The sequence below is a fragment of the Berghia stephanieae genome, chromosome 2 (assembly GCF_034508935.2).
Source record: "Berghia stephanieae isolate SIO BIC M18660-M18661 chromosome 2, UCSD_Bste_1.3, whole genome shotgun sequence".
Taxonomy (NCBI): domain Eukaryota; kingdom Metazoa; phylum Mollusca; class Gastropoda; order Nudibranchia; family Aeolidiidae; genus Berghia; species Berghia stephanieae.
Window position 1 is genome coordinate 118,593,312 of NC_088361.1, and position 21,783 is coordinate 118,615,094.

Below are 21,783 nucleotides of genomic sequence, written 5' to 3' on the forward strand. Positions count from 1 at the left end.
ATTGAACATTTGACTTCCCATCATTGAACTGCCAAGTTCCGAGACAGATTGGGGAAACTTTGAGATCTGTTCCTTTGAGAGTTATATGCTCCATTTTGTTACTGAAAGTAAAAGACCGTGTCGAGCAAACGTGTTGACCGTCAAAAGTTCAACTGATAAGAAGAGGACAGTCAAGACGAACTCTAAATTCAGCAAGCCGGTTCGTGACAGTGACAACAAATGGGAGGGTCTCTGTTTCTGCTTCAACCTTGTCGGTTGTCGTAGTACCTTATGGTAGTCTCAACAGTTTATAAAACCAATAGGCATTACCTACGTACTTCGAATTAATCGAGCTATTATAATTACACCAAAGAATGATAGAAACACCCTCTCTTTTTGTGTGATGACTCTATTCGTCTATTATTTTGTCATTGTCGAACATTTCAAAGGATCTTTTCCCCTGTTTGCAACAATTATCTTACCTGTAACACTCTAGAGGCTGGGGCTTTAGCTGATTCGTCCTAAAAGGGTGGCAATGTGCAGTGTTGCTGCTGCTGACACTTTTCAGCTTGTCTAAATTATCTATTTGCTTATGTTTTTTTTTAAATAAACGACGCGTTTAGTGTTTTATAAACGTACATATAAAACATATGTAAACATAATTTTTTGGATATATTGTTTTCCCGAATAAACTTGAAAGGAAAAGGTTTTACTTACGTGTTCTTATTCATTTACAAGTTTTAAAATCCAAATAATTGTTTCGTCTCATAGTTGTCATGAAAATCCATTGAACAAACATAAAATATTGTCATCACCTTGCGTTCGTTGCGAATAGTTTATGTTTTCCCGTCCCATCATTGTTTTGTTTATCCGTCTTATAAGACCCCCCCCCCCAAAAAAAAAAAAAACCAAAAAAAACAAACAACAAAACAACAACAAGCAAAACAAAAAAACAAACAAACAAAAATAACAACAACAACAAAAAAAAAAAAAAAAAAAAAAAGAAAAAAAGAAAGAAAAAGAAGCAAACAAACAAAAAGACCCCCCACCCCCCAAAAATAAAAATCGACATCAACAACAAAAACCAAAACCAAAATAAAAAACAAAAAAGAACAAAACAAAACAAAAACAAAGCAAAAAAACAAACAAACAAACAAATGAACAAAAAAATCAACGCCATTCTCCTATCTCTCATTTGTCTTTACTGTTTCATTCATCATGTTTTGTTGACAAAGGACAAATCCGAAACGTCCATATAGTTTGTCTCCGTTAATTAAATTGGAGCTTCCATTCTATTTGACTTTCGTTATCTTATATTTTATGTGTGTAATTTACAGATCGAAATTTGGAATAGGAGATGTTACTTAACAAACCGGATACAGAACTGGAAGGGGATGCAGGTACGTAGTTAACTTGTAAAAAGATGAACTTCCTCATTTCCCAGTGAAATCAATACACACATGTCCTTTAGAGCCACGGGGCTCACGGAGCCGGACTTTAACAGTGCTTCTATAGCGCTAAACGGACAATCTATCATAGCCTATCGTAAAGTACTTTCCGCCAGATCTAACAGATCCAGTCACTACTGGGTGAACAGAAAAGTCAGAAGAAACCTCAGCTTACCCGGGATCGATCAAATTCCCTATGCGTGTGAACTGAATGCTTTACCAAATAGACTACCGAGAAAGCCTCAATTTTTAATTTATCGTTATTTTTAATTAAACAAAAATTTTGTACTTCGAATACTGAGAGCACAAAATTGAAGAGGAACTTCATTGTATATAAAAACTTCTTAAATCCCCCCCCCCCACCCCCTTCCCCCACCCCAACATCTTTTTAACCAAGACAAGAGGAAAAGTTCCACGACTTATTTGACATATGGAAACTGATAGAATATTATAATTTCATCATAACTCACCTCTTCCCTCTTTCCAAACAATTACAAGAAATGGAAGGGGGAGGGGGGGGGGGGGGGGAGGGGAGGGGGGCGTGAGACGTGAATCTCACAAACTACTTTCTTAAAAAAACAAACATTACATATTATGTTACCCACAACTCACTTACTCAATCATCTCAGGGCCTGCTGCTGGCATTTGAGGCGATGCATAAGGGATCTCCACCTCGTCATGTCAGCAGCTATTCTTGGGGCCATCTCGAGGGGCAGACCTCTCCGTTTTAGGTCCCTCTCTACCGTACGTCTCCAAGCCTCCTTGGGGCGGCCTCGCTTCCTCTTTCTTTGGGGTGTCCATCGCAGAGCCTTCCTTGTCAGTGTTTCATCAGGTCTGCGACAGACATGCCCCAACCAGTTACCCACAATCTCTAACCGATATTAAGTCGGGCTGAAATGGATTCTGAAAACTGAATTGTGACCCTCCGTCTCTAAGCGTAGCCATCGTTAACATAATATAGCCTGACACTAGAACCCTCTAGGACTGGCAGTTTGACGTCATTTTTTAGGTTTGTGTAGCGTCTATTGAGTTGTCATTAGTAGTAGAGCTCAAGGAAACAAGTTATTTCATTGGTTGAACTATTGAATACAACTCACGATTTGTTTTCTTTTGTGGCAAAAGACTGGCATTTTGACGTCATCTTTTGGTCAGTGTCAGGCTATAAGTTAACGATGGCTACGCAGACATGCCCCAACCAGTTACCCACAATCTCTAACCGATATTATGTCGGGCTGAACTGGATTCTGAAAACTGAATTGTGACTCTCCGTCTCAAAGCGGGGTGAGCTAGGTACTGGTCATTGAATGGATAGACAGAGATATTGAATCTGGAGATAATTTCTCTTTGTTTGCGTGGCTATTTGGGCTTGTGGTATGACACTTACTTTTAGATCGGAAGGCCCTGGGTTTGAGCTTCGCTCAGCGTATAGTTGAGTCCTTGGAAAAAGGCTCTTTATTCACATTCTCTCACCTTACTCAGATGAAAATGAGTACCTGGCCGTCAACAGCGTTGTCTCTGTCGAAAAAACATGTAACATTGCCTAACATCTCGTTCTACATGTTATGTCTTGCTGTTGGTCAGGGACGTTTTGTAAAGCGCATTGAGCACGTTTAGTGGATATTGCGCTATATAAAAGCACAAGCTCAAGTTACAGTGGAGAATGAAGATGATTTCTCATAATATAGGGAATGAGATTAGCGGAAGAGTAGCGTCCCTTGATTGGACGCCACCGGTGGAGAGGTTATTTGTAAACAAACCAACTACAAGCCAAGCGCTCCAAATACAAAATTTTTTATTCATATTTCTGTACAAAAATGCATAACGTTGATTATGATATGCATTTTTGTACAGAATAATACATTTTTCATTTGGAGCGCTTGGCTTGTAGTTGGTTTGTTTACAAATAACTTCTCCACCGGTGACGTCCATTCAAGGGACGCTACTCTTCCGCTAATCTCATTCCCTATCAAAGTTCCTCTTTCTAATCCTTATTATATCTCTAAATTCACATTCACTTTTAGAGGCCCAATTCATCCCGGCGAACTAATACCGTTTCGAGACAATGGATAACAGTTATTTAGGGTGAAAATAATTATATTCAAATTGTGAGACCCCTTGAGACTTTATTCAGTTACAAAACTACATTGATCCTTCTCAACGGAGTTCATTAATTCAAATACAATTTTATAAATTAGACATGGAGACCAATTTTCAGGTTCTGGTTCATCCCGACATAATACTTATTGAGACACAATGACACAATAATAATAATAATAATAATAATAATAATAATAATAATAATAATAATAATAATAATAATAATAATATAATATAAATAAATAAATAAATAAATAAATAAATATTAATAATAATAATAATAATAATAATAATAATAATAATAATAATAATAATAATAATAAAAATATAATAATAATAATAATAGTAACAATAATAATAATAATATAATAAAAAATAATAATAATAATAATAATAATAATAATAATAATAATAACAAATAATAATAATAATAATAATAATAATAATAATAATAATAATAATAATAATAATAATAATAATAATAATAATAATAATAATAATAATAATAATAATAAATCATAATAATAATATTACTATATTACTATATTATGAAACGAAAATAATCCGCCATGTTCATATAAAGCACTCAGGCTTCCGAGAGCGAGTCTCCTACCACAAGAACACATTGCCGCTGTTCCATACCGTGCACATCTGTTGTGTCTATAAATACCTAACTGGCAGCTGGAATTGTTTTATTCATTAAACTATAATAAAGGCCCCAATAAGAATTGTATTTGGATTATGCCAATCAAATGGATGCCCTTTTTCTATTAAATATAACAATTAAAACAATACCATTTTTACACTCGTTCTACATGTTACGTGTTGCTGTTGGTCAGGGAGCTTTTGTAAAGTGCTTTGAGCGCGTTTAGTGGATATTGCTCTATATAAAATCTCAAGCTTAAGTTATGAAGAGAATGAAAATGATTTCTCATATTGCAACATACTCAAAGTTTATATTTCTAATCTTTCTGTCCCTCCATGAAATCGCGGCGCTTGCGGCAGCAATGCGGCCGCGATTTTTCGCCGTTATATATATATATATATATATATATATATATATATATATATATATATATATATATATATATATATATATATAGTTTTTTTTCAAAAAAAATGAAAGGAACCATGTAAGTTGTAATCAGGGTCAAATGGATGTCATTTTTTACCCTCCATATGACATTATGCTATTTAAGAATAGTTTTATTGCTAACATCAATCTATTATATATATTTTTTTTTGTTTATTATGGGTGTTTAATATACTACCATAAACATAGATTCATGTAACTCGGGAATAAAAAGTTTTATGGCCGGTCCCCTCGATCTCGTTACTCCCGTTCCACCGTATTATTATGATGTATAGATGTACTTGGAAATATAATATACATGTAATAATAATAATAATAATAATAATAATAATAATAATAATAATAATAATAATAATAATAATAATAATAATAATAATAATAATAATAATAATAATATTTTAAAAAATTTATGAGCTTTTCTACAACATAATTGTTAGGAATCCATGCATTGTGTAAAAGTGTTGTTTTTTAGTTGTTTTTTTTCTTCAAAATCTCCTGGTGGCATCCCCTGTATATACCTGGCATATTATTTCTTTTCTGTGTATGCAATGTCAATATCAATGTAATATATGGACAAAATACTGTATAATACATACCAACTAAAATTGGTGGACTGTGCTTGTCATAGAATTAAAGCAAGAATAAATTATTGTGCGCTGATTAATTGGCAGCTGGATTTGTTTTATTCATTAAACGATAATAAAGGTTTGGCACCCAATTAGAATGGGAGCGATCTATATTCATGTTTTCGTAAAAGCAGGTCATCAATCACATGATTTGTTGCTGTCCAACGATTAGATATTTCTTAACAAATGTAAACACGCTGCTTTGTTTACAAATGTTATAAACATACCCTTGTGTCAAGCTGAATCAAGTGACCAATCGTGATGTTAGATATTTAAAAAGCTGGGAACACTTTTCACTAAGTGGGTTTCACTTTGAGAACATTTTGCAATGTGACCAATGACCTCGAGCACATGGAAACGTAATATAGATCATGCCCATTTGTAGTTGGTTTATGCCAATCAAATGGATGCTCTTTTTATATTAAATATAACAACTAAAACAATACCATTAAGACACTTTACACACGTTAATCTATGTATATTGGTTGGCCAAGGAGCTCACAATATTGCCACCCGTAAGTATAACGGACCAACACACAAAACTTTGTGTAACCATGATCGTTTATAGTCAGGTTAATATATTTTAGTGATAATTATTCATAAACGCGGATGGCAAAAAACAATAACAAAGACCTGAGTGACGTCATCTTCGTTCTATCTATTGCCAGCCGTAATTGCTCTTTAATGTTTGTGTTTGAACCAAACGATGTTATAATACAGTATTTAGAGAAACTAATAGTCTTTCAAAGCCGTTAAGGCCCATGGAATCGGAGTTTATCCCGGTGTCTAAAGCGTGAAACTGACAATGGTAATTGCTTGTTGCCCTTTGGATAGGATTTTACTCTTTCGTAAAGTATATTTCACCAGATCTACCATCTACCCAATCACTGCTCGGTGGACGGGGGAGGGTGGTCAGAAAATAAAAAAAAAATAAGAGAGAGAGAGAGAGAGAGAGAGAGAGAGAGAGAGAGAGAGAGAGAGAGAAGAGAGAGAGAGAGAGAAAGAGATAGAAAGAAAGAAAGAGAGAGATAGATAGAGAGATAGATAGAGAGAGAGAGAGAAGAGATAAAGAAAGAGAGAAAGAAAGAAAGGGAGAGATAGATAGATAGATAGATAGATAGATAGATAGATAGAGAGAGAGAGAGAGAGAGAGAGAGAGAGAGAGAGAGGAGAAAAAAAAGAAAGAGAGAGAGAAAGAGAAAGAAAGAAATAAAGAAAGAGAGATAGAGAGAGAGAGAGAAGAGAGAGATAGAGAGAGAGAGAGGGGGGGGGGAGATAAAGAAAGAAAGAAAGAAAGAAAGGAAGGAAGAGAGAGGGAGGGGGATAGATAGACAGATAGATAGATAGATAGATAGATAGATATATAGATAGATAGATAGATAGAGATTGATAGATAGATAGATAGATAGAGAGAGAGAGAGAGAGAGAGAGAGAGAGAGAGAGAGAGAGAGAGAGAGAGAGAGAGAGAGAGAGAGAGAGAGAGTTAAAACATTGCAGGATGATCATGATAAAACAAAACTGGTGAGTTTGTGATCATAACTCAAATGACTCTGCATCAATAAACACAGGCAGTGTGTAATAGCGCGTGTTGTTATGCTCAAAATACTCATTCGTATTTAGTGACCCATGACACGTATTGTGAGAATAATTTTTTAAGACACGAGGGAAAATATTTCAATATTATTTCAAATCAGAAGACTTAGAAAAGGTAAGGTAGACGTCTAAGTTTGATTTTGTTTGAAACTGAAATTTTTCAGAAAATGTTATTAAAAAAGGAGATCCTTTCATTCTAAAGTTCGTTTGCAAAAATAGAATACAGTATATTGGACAAACTCCAGAGTTGATAAAAAAAAACAATAGAACCTTTTGATCTTGTGATCAACATGGATTATGAATAATATATGGAACTCAGAGACACTCTGACGGAAATTTAAATTTAAATTTCATCACACGGAGAACGTGTGTCTGCTTTTAAAAAAAAACAAAAAAAAAAAACAAAAAAAAAAAAAACAACATACATTTTTGTTTTATTTTACAATATTCAATTTTATCAAACCTTTGTAAAGACAATTTGGCTTTAAGTGTTGGTCTTGTCCTGGTCCTTTCTTTATTATTTTGCTGAGAAAGAACGGTCGGATATTTCTTTTGTGTGAAATAATTTTAATTGTGACTTTTTGCAGCATGTGGACTTGTGACAATTCAATCGTTCGCATTTTCACGGAAATCCTGTCTCTGCAAATTGTTGCTTATATCTTGACGAGTTACAGCCAGCCAATGACCCCAGACAATATTTGAAATTTAATCTTGAGCATGAAATAAAAAAAGAAAAAAAAAAAAAGAAAAAGAAAACACGACACAAGTTAAGTCATTTACGACAAATAGATATCTTTTGCAATGCATTTAATTAATCCTCCAAGAGCTCCAAGACCCATAGAGCCGAAATTCAATCCGGTTTCTACTGCATTAAACGGACCTCAGTAATTACTTGCTGCCCTTTGGATAGGGGGATTGCAGAAAATAGCTACCGCACTAGGATCGGTACCAATCAGTTTGCCTATGAACCACTGAGATATCGAGATTTCCGTCATTGTTCGTATGTAGATAGAATGCGGTTGTCACACGACTGTTTGTTGTCAGTCTTAGCCAGATAGGGATGTGATCATTGTCATCTTTTCTGTGACTTATTCTACCAGGAAACAACTTTACATGCGCTGATTCAAAGATTCCTTGGTATTTTTAACTTCAATTTATAATCAAACGATGCTGTACCTCTTAGAATTTGTCAGTACATTATATGCGTCTCTCCCATAAACTACGAAGAAGTTTATTGAGATGGAGTTATTCCGGCTTTTGTAACCGAGAAAAGAGCAGTAAATAGCTTGCTTATTACCCACTAGATACGAGAGGGACCATTCTATCCTTAATACCCACTAGATACGAGAGGGACCATTCTATTCTTATTACCCACTAGATACGAGAGGGACCATTCTATCCTTATTACCCACTAGATACGAGAGGGACCATTCTATCCTTATTACCCACTAGATACGAAAGGGACCATTCTATCCATATTACCCACTAGATACGAGAGGGACCATTCTATCCGTAATACCCACTAGATACGAGAGGGACCATTCTATTCTTATTACCCACTATATACGAGAGGAACCATTCTATCCTTATTACCCACTAGATACGAGAGGGACCATTCTATTCTTATTACCCACTAGATACGAGAGGAACCATTCTATCCTTATTACCCACTAGATACAAGGGGGACCCTTCTATCAAAAAAAGAGCACGATTTTTTCTCTCACTGTAATATATAGAAATGATCTCTTTATTTATAAACGATTTTTAGAACTACTCAGATTAATTCAGTAGTCTTTCTCCAAGTACTTTTCGTCACATTCAATAGGGACGAGAGATCATTGCAAAGTGTGCTCAAAATGACTCGCATAGTGAAAAGTGTTCACAGTTTGAGAAATATCTAACATTCCGATTGGTCATTTTGTTCAGCTTGACACATTGGTGTGCTTACAGCTTTCATATTCAAAGCAGCGTGTTTACATTTATTAAGTGTCCAATCATTGTACAGCAACAAATCATGTGATCGATGACTAGGTTGGACGAAAACATGAATATATATCGCTCCCATTGAGGCATATTAAGTTGAGCCCCCTCGCCCATCCCCCGCCTCCTCCCCCCTCCCTCCCCCCCCCCCCCCCCACAAAAGTCCATGGTGAGTGTACTTGGGATTCTAATTAAGTTTGTTTACACACGAGTGGCACACTCTATCGAGTGACGAGGTTTATGACTGAGTAATGTTTTTCCCCCTTTCTTTTCCCCAGCAACGATGCCATTGGTCACCAGACGAGGCCTCGTTGTTGTCATTGTCTTCTTTGCCCTCCTCTTGGACAATCTTCTCCTCACGTGCATTGGTAAGTGTGCGGTCCTGTCGGAAATATAATGCATCAAAACATGTAACATGATGTATCCGTGGCAATAAATACGTATATAAGACTTAAAAGAAACAGTCACTGCTACAGTATTGGAGTGCATTTGAACACTTATCACTAAACGATTCTTTTATAAGATTTTAGTTTGTAAAACATGTGAGCAATACTTGTCCTGGGAGAAATTCCATACACAGGCGCCAATTAATGACTTGGAAAATATACTAAGTTCCTCACCTGGAGTTGAAATGTTTTATTTATCTAAAATTGGTAGATAGGATTACTATGATGAATTGTGCGTATACAATTAGGGTCTTTTTTTTGTTAAGGTTGGAATGCCTGGGACTTTCAGGCAAACTTTCGCTCGACTGATATTTTTTAAACCATGAAAATAATGGCCCAAAATAATGAAAATGATAATGAAAGTAAATTTCTTTCTTTGGTAAATATTCTAATTTAAGGCAAGAAACAGTAACTTTATAATAATTGAAGTGACGCCTGTAGCCTGTATATAGAATTTCTTTTGTTTACAGGGTTGGTTACACCCCTACCATTCTTTGTAGGAAAAAAAAAAAAAGAAAAACACGTAGCATTTCAAGACTTTTGGTCTTACAAGAAATAGGTTTCGAGGTGTAATGAGATCTTGACCACAATGGTGGTCCTTAATACCAACTCGTTCAATTTGAGAACCAATCATCGTAAAATAGAATATATTTTGATAAGAAAAAATACAGGTGAGGTCATTGGAGAGGTAGTATAAGAAGAAGATTCTTGATCTCATGCGCTTGAAATTTAGAACTCGTTCCCAATGCATGCGCTCTCAAGGTCTCGCATCAGCACTGGGAAACTGTTGTAAATTAATGTCAAACGTATGAGTTCAAGAATCATTTAATATCAAGAGTGGAAAAATCACATGGTTGTCTTATCCAGTGGCGTGGCATGCTTACAGTATAAGGTGGTGCCAGAATCAGAGGAAAATGACTTAAAACATGCTATATTTGTAAATACAAAAGAAAGAAAAAAAAAATAAAGAAAAGATTTACTCAAATAAGTATGAGACGGTATCTACCATTTCTGTTTTATTTTTTAAAAATACTGTAATCCATTTTTAAATGATGGATACGGTGTCAGGCACCAAATCAACCAATATAGCCACGCCCCTCGGTCTTATCTTTGAAACAAACGTAATTTTTTTCGTACTCTTGTCCAATCTGCCAGTGCCCATTCTTCCAAACTACTTCCGAGAGGGTGATGGGGAATCATCACCAAGCCACGACCATGACTATGTTCATCTCTCACGGAATATTTCGGAAGGTTTGTTCTATCCTAACACAAGTCTGGTGCACAGAGAAGGTCCTGAAATACATTTGCGTTATTCGGTGCCCCGGAAAATCGTGGTCGATAGGTAAGGAGGCATCATCATCATCATCATCATCATCATCATCATCATCATCATCATCATCATCATCATCATCAGGCTTGTAGTCAAGCGGTATATCACTTAGCTTGTGATTCGTAGGGTCCTAGGTTCGAGTCTCTCTTCGAGCGACACAAAGTTGATTCTTTGTAAAAGTCTCCTTGATCTCATTTCTCACCATACTCGGGTATGAAAAGAGTAATCAGCAGGTAACGGCTATAATATGTCGACCTCCCCCACCCCCAACACAAAACACATGAACACAGACAGACAGGCAGACAGACAGACACACACACACACACACACACACAATATCAAACAAAACAAACAACACAAAGAAAGCAGACAGGCAAATAAAACAGAAAAAACCCAAAACTAACCCAAAAACCCAACAAAAACTAAAAACTAAAACAAAACATAAAACAACCGAAACCCCCCCCCCCCCAAAAAAAAAAACAAAAACAAAAAACAAAACAAAAATAAAACAAAAACGAGAAACAAAAACAAAACCGAACGAAAAAGCGAAGAAAAAAAAAAACAAACCCCCCCCAAAAAAAAAAAAACATAACAAAAAACAAACAAACAAATAACAAAAACAAACAAGCAAACCAACAACGCAGGTGGTTGGATGGGAGCATCACCCTTGAATCATATACCTATGATGTTCGCATGGGTGTACGATCCGATAGTGATGTCGTTTCTTCTTCTCTTTACTAGCCTATCCTGCTTCTTTGGTTTGTGATTGTATTTTTGACAGGGGATATTTTTTTTTCTGTAAATCTTCTGCCTGTTTGTTCTTGGTTATTTATAATTTAGCTTATGATATCTTTAGGTTATGATTTTGATTTACATTTGTACTATTTTTGTTAGATTGCTTGTTTTTTTGTTTCAGCGGTCTCTCATATAACCTCAATTGTGTTGGAAGAGACCTAAAGCAACAAAAAAACCAAAAAAAAAAAAAAAAAAAACAAAAAAAACCCAACAACCGCCCCCCCACCCAAAAAAACAAAGAAAAAACAAAACAAAAACAACAAATCCAACCCCCCCCCCCCCCAAAGGGGTGGGGGGGGGGGGGGAGGTTGGCGTTTCGACAGATTATAGCTGTTACCTGCTGGCTACGCTTTTCATACCCGAGTAGGGTGAAAAATGAGATCAATGTAACTCATTCTAGTGGCTACGCATGTTTAGGGGATATTGTGTTGTATTATCAAGACTAAACCCAAAAAGCCTTTTCTCCAACATTTCTTAATATGCTAGATAGTTGAAATTAATATTTTTGGTTTAAACAATCCTAACCGTTTAGATATTTGATCGTCAAGCCTTGTCGTTTTCCACAAAATGAAGAATTAATTGTGCGGCTATGTTTTCTAGTGATATGATACTCGCCTGCGGATCGGAAGGTCCCTGGATCGAGTCCCGCTCTGAGCGGTGCATAGCTGAGTCCTTGGAACAGGCTCTTTACTCACTCACATTCTATCACCGTGATCAGAAGTCAAATGAGTACCTGTGGCCGTTAAAAGCGTTTTCTCTTTCCAAATGGTAATATCGCTTATCGGGCTTCATGTCTCGTCCAACATGTTAAGTGTTGCTGCTGGCTAGGGACCTCTTGTAAAGCGCTTTAAGCATGGTAAGGACTATTGTGCTGTATAAATGCTTAAGTTTTAATTTGTTTCTAATTTTGCAGTCCAATGAACTCAACAGACTCTAAGGAAAACACTCGAATGGGGCTACTGATCGGGGCGAAAACATTTGTCCAGCTGTTTTTCAACTTAGGCGTTGGTTCGTTAACAAACAGGTAACGCACGTTATTTCTTTCTTTTTTTTTTTTTCGAAAAATAAATTATTATAGAAGGAACAAAATTGACGTCATTCAGTTGTTTATTGTTTTTAGACAACCTGTTAGTGATAAGTTCTCACTAAATTATATCAATCTGACTATAAACGTTAAAGATTACAATGTTGTACTTTGCACACATTACCTCGCTTGACTTAGGTGTAAAAGTTACCTATCACAGGAAGTGACGAATAATGTAAAAGTGCTAGTACAAAATAAAGGCGTCTGGCAGGTGACTGTTGTAGAATGAAATGTTTCCATTCGGCCTAATGGAAAATAATTGCACACACACACAGCCAGAAAGAGAGAGAGAGAGAGAGAGAGAGAGAGAGAGAGAGAGAGAGAGAGAGAGAGAGAGAGAGAGAGTTAGGGAGGGAGAGGGAGGGAGGGATATAGATAGATTATATATATATATATATATATATATATATATATATATATATATATGAGAGAGAGAGAGAGAGAGAGAGAGAGAGAGAGAGAGAGAGATGGAGAGAGGGAGGGAGGGAGGGAGAGAGAGAGAGAGATGTCTTTCTGTGTATGATTTGTTATGTTTTCAGCTTGCTCTTTTTTTTTTTTCAGGATTGGCTACACCATTCCTATGTTTTCTGGATTTGTTATTCTCCTGGTCTCTACTGTGGGTATGTCGTTGTTATAAATGCACACACACACACACACACACCCACACCCATACACACACACCCACACCCATACACATACATGCACACACACAAGCACACACACATGCACACACACAAGCACATACACAAGCACACACATACACGCACAAACACACAAGACGTAAACACTTGCATACAAACACGAGCTCAGAAAAAAAAATGGAAACCTTTTATAATGAAACAATTGCTACAAATCGACACGGGTAATATGATTTGGTGAATGTTTATTTGAAGATCTCGTGTCATTTTCTATCCTTGCCATTTTAGCAGGGGGAATTAAGGTATAATTGTGCAAATAGGTGATGGGAGCATGAAAATTGGCACACAGGTGCCTTATACCACCAAGAACACAATCTGATAGAGAAGCATTCTGGCATTTTACAAAAAAGTTGGTTTTAAAGCATTTTATATTTTACTATATAAACATTAGTAAATTCAGGGGGAATAATCGAGGAAATTCTTTTCGCCCTCTTACTGATTAGTACTGAACATATTATTTATGTTGCGAAATTACCATATTTGTCCATCACATACAACCGACATTGGCATTGTGTCCAACAACATTTAGAGAAACTATTCGTGCTTTGCCGCACGATTAATTTTAAAGCTAAATCTATAATTGTTCACACCGAGGACTGGCAGTATGACACTCGCTTTAGCACCGGTAGGTCCCTGGTTCGATTCGATTTGGCGCCGCAAAGTTGAGTCATTGGAAAAAGTTTTTTTACTCACATGCTCTCACCGCGAAGTTGTGATACGCATGCGTGCTCATCGAACGTCAATATTCGGAAATTTCGGGAGAAACAACTGTAGGATACCAGGAATTGGGATACGATACAGTGTCTAAACCATCAGTGTTTGCATGGAGGACAGGGACTACCAGAACCAAGCTCCAAGAATTTGTCACCCGATGTCCAATGTGCTGTGACATGTCGGTCATTCCCGCCGAATCACCTGCGGTCTGCTGCCATATTAATTACCATCTGTATACAAACCGTAAGGATACACTTACTATGGATGGTATCCAGGCCATCACAATGGAGTAATTCCCACAGACCGCATCGGAGATGCCGAACCAACTAGGATGGAACGAGCTTTCCAGACAAAGAAGAGAAGCGAGACTCATCCTGTTTTTTTTGTTGTTTTTTTGTTTGTTTTTGTTTTATTTTTGTTTTGTTTTTAATAAGATAAGATTGGTTTATTGCTTTAATGTAACTGATAATTTTTTCATAACTATGTGTATACAAATTGTATAATTAATATACCCACCTTCAGAAACACATGTCCAAGTAATTAATTATAGTAATAAAAATAACAATAACAATAACAACAACACCAATAACAATAATAATAAAAACACCAATAACAATAATAATAAAAACACCAACAATTATAATAATAATAACAACAACAATAGAAATAATAATGATAGAGCATATAAAATTAGTGATAAAAGTACTAAAAAGTATTATAACAGCCACGTTAGCAAAAACAGGAACAATAATACTAATAATAATAACAACCACAATAACTACAAGAACGATAATAACTACAAAAACAGTAATAATAACAATAATATTTGATTTTATATAAATTTTCTGATCCTCATATCGGTTCTTAATATCGCTAATGGATATTTTTTGGGGCCATATTGATTTTAGAGATAACCATTTTTCCAACGAGAATCGAATGATTTATCCACATACGATCCGATTGATTCCGAGATAATCAATCGATCCCACCATTACTTTTTGCAAATCTATATGTATTTGTTTCCCTATCTTACTGTTAATTATGCTTTCTATCTCCCGCCATACAGATTTTACTGATTTACAATAAAAAAAGAAATGCTCAGAATAGTCTTATTTCATCACAAAATTGACATTTATTTGAACTTGCAACTTTCATTTTATGAAGCAATATATTGGTAGGGTAAATATTATGCATAATCTTCCATTGTAAAATCCTTAATCTTGATTCTTTTGTACAAACATAAGGTAAAATCCAATGTTTTGCTTGTAACTCTACGCTCCCCCCCCCCCCCCCAAAAAAAAAGCCCTTAACATGTTCTATTGATCCTTCTCTAACATTTTGGTATAACTCTTTTCTGGAAAGATTTTGAATAATATTCTTTTTTGAAATTTTATTAAATCTTCTGATTTCGAAACTTTTAAGCGTGATAAAGCGCTTTTGACTACACTATAATCAAGATCTATTCCATTATAATTCCCATATATATCTTTGAATTCCCCAGTTGACATGATACGTCTTGAATTGATGTAGATGTGCTTAACGTAAAACACTTTTTTGCGATTAGATTAGTTGAAAACAGTACTTTACCTTTGAATTTAATTTTATTATTGTTAAAAATTGGTTCATCTGGGTGAATTTCCATACTTTGATCTTCATGAGGAAAGTTAAGATACTCTATTAGAATATTTTTCCAAAATATGTTTTTCACCAATTTGAACCCTTTGCACTATTTATATTTGCTTCCATGCTTCCCCCCCCCCCCCCCCCCAATGCGTCTAAAAAAGTAATTAGATACTACTTTCCAATCGTAACTTTCATCTGAATAAAACTATTTTCCCCAATTAATCAGAAATGATTTTTGTAAATAATGTCAATCATGTCCAGGCCTCCATTACTTCTATCGTTACACATGGTCTTTCTTTTTACTTTCTCAAAAGCTCTCCTATTTGATGTTTTCTTTTGCCACAAAAATTTAAAGAACAATCTATTTATTTTCTCTAATACAGTCAATGGGATTGAAATACTCTGCATGATATAGATTAACATAGAAATGCCAAAGGTTTTGATTATGTTTATTTTTCCTATCAAAGAAAGGTCCCTTTTTCCCATAACTTTAGCATTTTCTTTATGCTTTCAATTTTATGAATCCAATTATTTTTATTTTCCGTAGCTGTCATTTTGAAACTGAGACTCATCCTGTTATTTAAGGGCTTGGTCGCGGTGGAATTTGATTAACTTAATGTAAACAAGTCGCACAAGGAAAACTAATAGTTTCAGCTTGAAGCTGAAACCTGCAACAACGAACCAGTACAAACACTCATTCCTAGTTATTACAATTAAGGACTGCAATCCGCTGGATGACAGTACGGCTAGGAAGTAGTACGGTCAAATGGAAAACTGTGGACGCCTTCAACTCACACGTATGCAAAGACTAGCCGCATGCGGGTACTTGTGCCCACCACCCCACTCCACTAGGAGGTATACGCAGTATTTCACAGATTCAAAGATAGAGATACGCACTCAAGTGTAAAATTAATATCCGGAGGGTAATAACGCTGTTTTTGTTTTTAAAAAAAAAAAACGATTGTAAAAGCGCCTTGCATGTTTAGCGCTACATGATGTGATGCTGTTCTCCGAGTACATCTTGCAAAGCGCTTTGGGCACATTTATTGGTAGATATAGCTCTATATAAAAGCTCGTGTTATAATATTATACAGAGGTTTATTTCTTTTTGATACAGCACGACTCAACCATCACGCCAACAGTCCCCCCCCCCCCCCCCCCCCAACCCCATGATCACGTTGTCATCAGATTTTCCATTATATGAAATGATAAATTTAAAAATCCAATTCAGAATTGAATAAAAGTATTAAAAGTCTGGTGATTTGTCTTAAATTGAAACTTTGCACGGGCTTAACTGTAACAACATCTATTGATTTGAATGAAATTGAGTACTTTCTACTCCTATTCTCTGTTCTAACAAACTATAAAACAAAGATTAACTGTCTTGAGTCGACGTATCTATACTTATTTGCTAATATTATGTGCACATCGTCTGGAGTCCTTATTTTCTTCGTAGTTTATTAAGTACATTAATTCATAACGTATATCTCCCATAGTGGGCAAGGGGGTACATACTGTGTCTTCTATCGCCTTATATCTGTTTTCCAACATGCTTTCTGTCTTTGTCTTGGAATGAGATTACTGACTTGGTTTTGTCCTGGCCCTGGCCGGAGTCCTAGTTGGGAGGGAAACAGTCAAATACATAGTTATTTTTTTTGGGAGATGATATTTTTTCCTTGTAAATCATCTCTCTGTTATGTATTATTATATTTGTTATTTTGAATGTATAATGTAAGCATTTGAGTGTATTCCTCTGTTGGATTTTGTGCTTGTGTCCGGATGAGACATAGGTGATCTCAAACTAAGAACATTGGTGGTATGCTCTTGGAATCTACATCTGACCCCTATTTGTTCCCAGTTCCCATTTGTCTTACATTCTCTTTAGTGCTTTAATTGTAATTCTAGAACTTTTTACTATCCCATTTTCTTCCTTTTTACTGGCGCTGATATAAACTAAATGTGTTGCAAGCGTCGTAAAACGCTTAAAAACAAAATAAAACAAACCTTATTTTCTTCGTAGTTTATTAAGCACATAAATTCAAAACGTATCTGCCTGGCTAATACAAACAATTGACATGGATTATTAACCCAGTTGACCCAGGAGATTTATCATTTTTTTTTTCCTTTCACATCTCTAGTCATTCCACAAACGAAATGTCTCTCTCAGCCTTTGAAATAAATAATTCAATTTGTTTTGAACAGTGCTCAAATAAAAAATTTAAATCTTCGTTTAGAAAAACAAACCCAGCCGATTGTACATTTAAAACTGCTGTTGAACTGTAACTTTTCTTTGACACGATTCGTTTCAGGTTTTGCGTTTGCAAACAATTACTATCTATTGTTCACGGCTCGTGCAATTCAAGGTGTGGGAACAGCTCTGACAACCACCTCAGGTTTTATGATTATTATAATTACATCGATGATAACAATGCCATTGATAATAATGATGATGATGATTATTATGATGATGATGATGATGATGATGATGATGATATTGATTATTGATAATAATAAAATACTTTTGAGAAACAAAAAATGTAATTAACCTTATTTTTATCACGTTAAAGATATTGCTCGAGTTTACGACCCAAATTCGACAAGAATAATATAAACAATTCTTTGTATCCCCAGGTATGGGTCTTCTGGCCTCGCTATTCCCAGACCAGAGAGAAAGAGGTTGGGCCCAGACCATTGCGTTCAGTGGACTGGCAGCTGGTGTTTTGAGTGAGTGATGCGCTATTTTGAGGTTCTTATATAATGCCATTAATTAAAAGAAAAAAAAATCAAACTATAATATGGGAATGGGGCCGAGAATTCTCCAATAAATTATTATTGTATGTCCGAGTTGACGGTATGGCGCCAGGGACAAGTAAAAGACTTAATACATTTCGTCCAATAAACAGCAGACAGGAAGCCTCAATTGATTTCAGTTTTACGATGGTATGGAGTTATCACATTGCCGAGAGTTTATTATTTTTTCTTTAAGGTAATTTTGAATTTAAAAAATGCTATTTTGGTTTGGCGGTTTACGATTTAACAGGTTTTAAGCGCTTAGAGTCTGGTGTCTAGATATAAGTTTTCAGCATTATTATTACTATTTTAATTGTATTATGCCATGAAAACACTCGAACACATCAAATAGTTTATCGTTTGTGTTGTGACATGGGTTGTTATGGTTGATATGCATTGTCTAACACTGCACCATGTATTTCTCAATTTCATGTTATCCAAGTTGGACCGCCTTATGGAGGCATTCTCTATGATCTGACCAAGAGCAAGGAAATCCCCCTCCTCATATTGGCTGGTGTCACAGTGTTAGAGGGAGGTAATTATTCAAATTTTGATAGATCAGATCAACACATGAAAAAGAAAAACAGAGCTCGAACTTTGGCATAGAAAGACAATGATCTTTTACTTTTAGCATTTGAGTGTTCAAATTTGGCATGGATGTCTTCAAACACATGTGGATACATTTTTTTTTCTGAAAAGTGTCACAAATGAATCGAATAATTACGCAAAATTACACATAATTCACTCTGTGTAATACTTATCTTTCAAATGCGGCGCACTTCACTTGACTTATGCGTGGCAGTATATTTTTTTCAGCCTAAATGTATGACCTATCCATCCCCACTTCCTCTTTCTGATTTGTATAGTAGTTATTAAAACAAACCCCGGCAATTATGTCACTTTCTATAAGAGAGGTAACAAAGGAACAGTGATAACATCACCTTTGTCGATTTCATGAGCTTTTTAAAAGATGATTTTATCTAAATTTTAAACTACGATTCCCATCATATAAATTTAGCATAACGGTGCTGATAAGTAACAGGAAACAAGAATAACTAAAGCAGAAAGTCTTCAGAGAAGAAGTCCCCTCGAACAAGTGTTTGAGTCCTTGACCTTTTACACTCAAAGGGCTTGACCACAACCATGTGATGACTCCTCGGGGCTTGCTACTTTTTTTTCATAAAGTGTCGGCACGGGGCTTGAACCCATAGCCTTCAAATCTGGATCACATTCTGGTGTATTTTGTGTGTGTTATTATCCACTACGGCATGGGTGGCGGCAAACATTTTTATATCTAAATTGAGCTGCCCTCAAAAATTTACTCCCACAAGCCCATAATCTTTTCTCTTTTTATCAGTCCTTCAGTTGTTAGTGATTCGTCCACGTTATCAGCCAGAACAGCGCAGAGGGAGCTCTTTCTTCACACTGTTGCTGGATCCCTATATTCTTGCCACTGCGGGTAAATGTTGATTGATGATAAATGAAACAATTTAAACAACCTTATTGATGCAATTAAAAACTGGATTTAAATGACTGCTTGGTTATGCATTTAGCAGATCTGGCTCAAATAGGAAGAAGGGAGAAAGTGTCATTTTTAGTAAATTATAAAAAGGTATACATTTTTTGAGAAACATAGTATAGTATATTTATGTAAACAACTATTGAAGGGAAATTATTTTGCTTGATCTATATAATATGTAATTGCTCAACTCTCTGGCTGAATAAAAAATAACAAAGAAGGAAGTAGCAAGTAAGAAGACATAAGATATTTTAAAATTTAATGCACAAAAAATCAACGAAATTTTTGTCCGTTGTTTGATGGGAAAGAGTCAAATGTATGGGAGTGACACATGATAGCGGTTTTCATGCTCAATAATCTCTAAGCGTACTCTAAAAATGTTTTGAGCGTCTCTTTCATTGTTTTCATTGAAAACAAGCAAAGAAAAATAACAAATGGTAAAAGAAATATTATGACAGGAATTGCAAGTCTATGAGGAAGATTATCGAATCAGTAAAACAATATCTTATTTTTGTTTATCCTCTAGCATCCATCACCTTATCGACACTAACAGTGGCCGTCTTAGATCCCTTGTTACCAATCTGGATGTTCCACACAATGGGCGCTCCTCCTTGGATGCAAGGTAAAGTGAAAACTCTAGTGCAACGCTACTACCAGTTTTACCACCTGGGTGGGGTTCCTGACCTCCCATAGAGGTACATACTGTCTTCTATCCCCCTATGTCTGTTTTTCAACATGCTTTCTGTCCTTGTCTTGGGATGAGATTACTTGGTTTTGTCCTGGCTCTGGCCGGATACCCTGGCTGGGAGGGAAACAGTATAGTTAGTTTTGGGAGATGATATTTTTTCCCTTGTAAATCATCTCTCTGTTATGCACTGTATTATGTTTTGTTTATTATATATATTGTATTTGTAAACATTTGAGTGTGTTCCTCTTAGTGGGGGCCTGTGTCTGGATGAGACGTTTAGGTGATCTCAGACTAAGTACTTTGATAGTGTGCTCTTGGAATCTACATCTGTTCCCTATTTGAACCAATTCCCCTTTGTCTTACCTTTTCTTGGCTGCTTTAATTGTCATTCTAGAACTTTCTATCCCATTTTCTTCCTTTTTACTGGCGCTGACATGACCTTATTGTGTTACAAGCGCCGTAAAACCCTTAAAAACAAACAAAAACGAGTTTTACCACACAAACACAGCTGGTGCTGGCCAGAGACGCAAACTCTGTCGATTCTTTCCTCCATATTGTCCCTTTTAATGTGGCTTTCCGATCTTGTTTTACAATGTGACCATTTAAATGATTTGGCTAGGTCCTGGATGGAATCCTCTGTTAGATGGGAAAGAGTATGGGAGTGACACATAGATAAAGTGGTTTACGTACTAAAGTATATCTAAGCGTACTCTGTAAATGTTTGAGTGTTTTCTTATTAGGTTGAGGTTTTGTTTCCATGTCAGGGTGGGTCATAGCCTCCGATTAAACACACACATATATCGCTTATATTGGCTTAACTGTTTCTTTGAACTTTTTTGCTTTGTCTTTTTATTTCTTGGGTCTTTAAGATGCACACATAACTGATTTTATAGCTTGGGATAGGCAAGGTATTTATATTCTAAATATGAAAATAATTTTTAAAGCATGTTACATACCCTGTTTGCTCAAAGCTGCAAATAGAATATGGTTCTAGGAAATTTGATTTTGATTATGCTTGGTCTTCAGACACGGTGCACAAAGACCACACATATCAATGAACATCATTGATCAGAGAGAATTCCAGTATACTAAGGATGCCTCTTTAGAGGGTCGAACCATCGTTTTGAAAAAGCTGCGCAGAATTTATTAAACATTCACTTCAACTTTCAACCTTCACTTTCTTTTTAACCCACAAATTTTACGCTTTGGTTGATTGACGCCATTAATTCTACTAGTGCTTGGTTGAAAAAATAGTCATCGTATTACACCCAAGGCATTAA

The 21,783-nt window shown here is 35.7% G+C and overlaps 2 protein-coding genes across 3 annotated transcripts in view; one reads left to right on the plus strand and one right to left on the minus strand.

The window, feature by feature from the left end:
• The window catches only part of LOC144966407 (1-deoxyxylulose-5-phosphate synthase YajO-like), a 27,983-nt gene extending 27,718 nt beyond the window's left edge, over positions 1-265 (minus strand). Inside the window, exon 1 of the mRNA XM_078902817.1 lies at positions 1-265. This exon is cut by the window's left edge and continues 20 nt beyond it. Coding sequence (XP_078758943.1) covers positions 1-94 — 94 coding nt within the window. The 5' untranslated portion in view covers positions 95-265.
• Positions 1-21,783, plus strand: part of LOC144966404 (synaptic vesicular amine transporter-like) — a 96,906-nt gene that overhangs the window by 4,799 nt on the left and 70,324 nt on the right. Inside the window, exons 2-11 of one of the 2 annotated variants that reach the window (XM_078902813.1) lie at positions 1,317-1,379; positions 9,095-9,184; positions 10,418-10,604; positions 12,301-12,411; positions 13,033-13,091; positions 17,816-17,899; positions 18,138-18,230; positions 18,739-18,831; positions 19,654-19,755; positions 20,342-20,437. In XM_078902813.1, coding sequence (XP_078758939.1) covers positions 1,337-1,379; positions 9,095-9,184; positions 10,418-10,604; positions 12,301-12,411; positions 13,033-13,091; positions 17,816-17,899; positions 18,138-18,230; positions 18,739-18,831; positions 19,654-19,755; positions 20,342-20,437 — 958 coding nt within the window. In that variant the 5' untranslated portion in view covers positions 1,317-1,336. Of the gene's footprint in view, positions 1-1,316; positions 1,380-6,785; positions 6,952-9,094; positions 9,185-10,417; positions 10,605-12,300; positions 12,412-13,032; positions 13,092-17,815; positions 17,900-18,137; positions 18,231-18,738; positions 18,832-19,653; positions 19,756-20,341; positions 20,438-21,783 lie in introns of those variants that run through there. The other variant, XM_078902814.1, reaches the window with a different exon arrangement.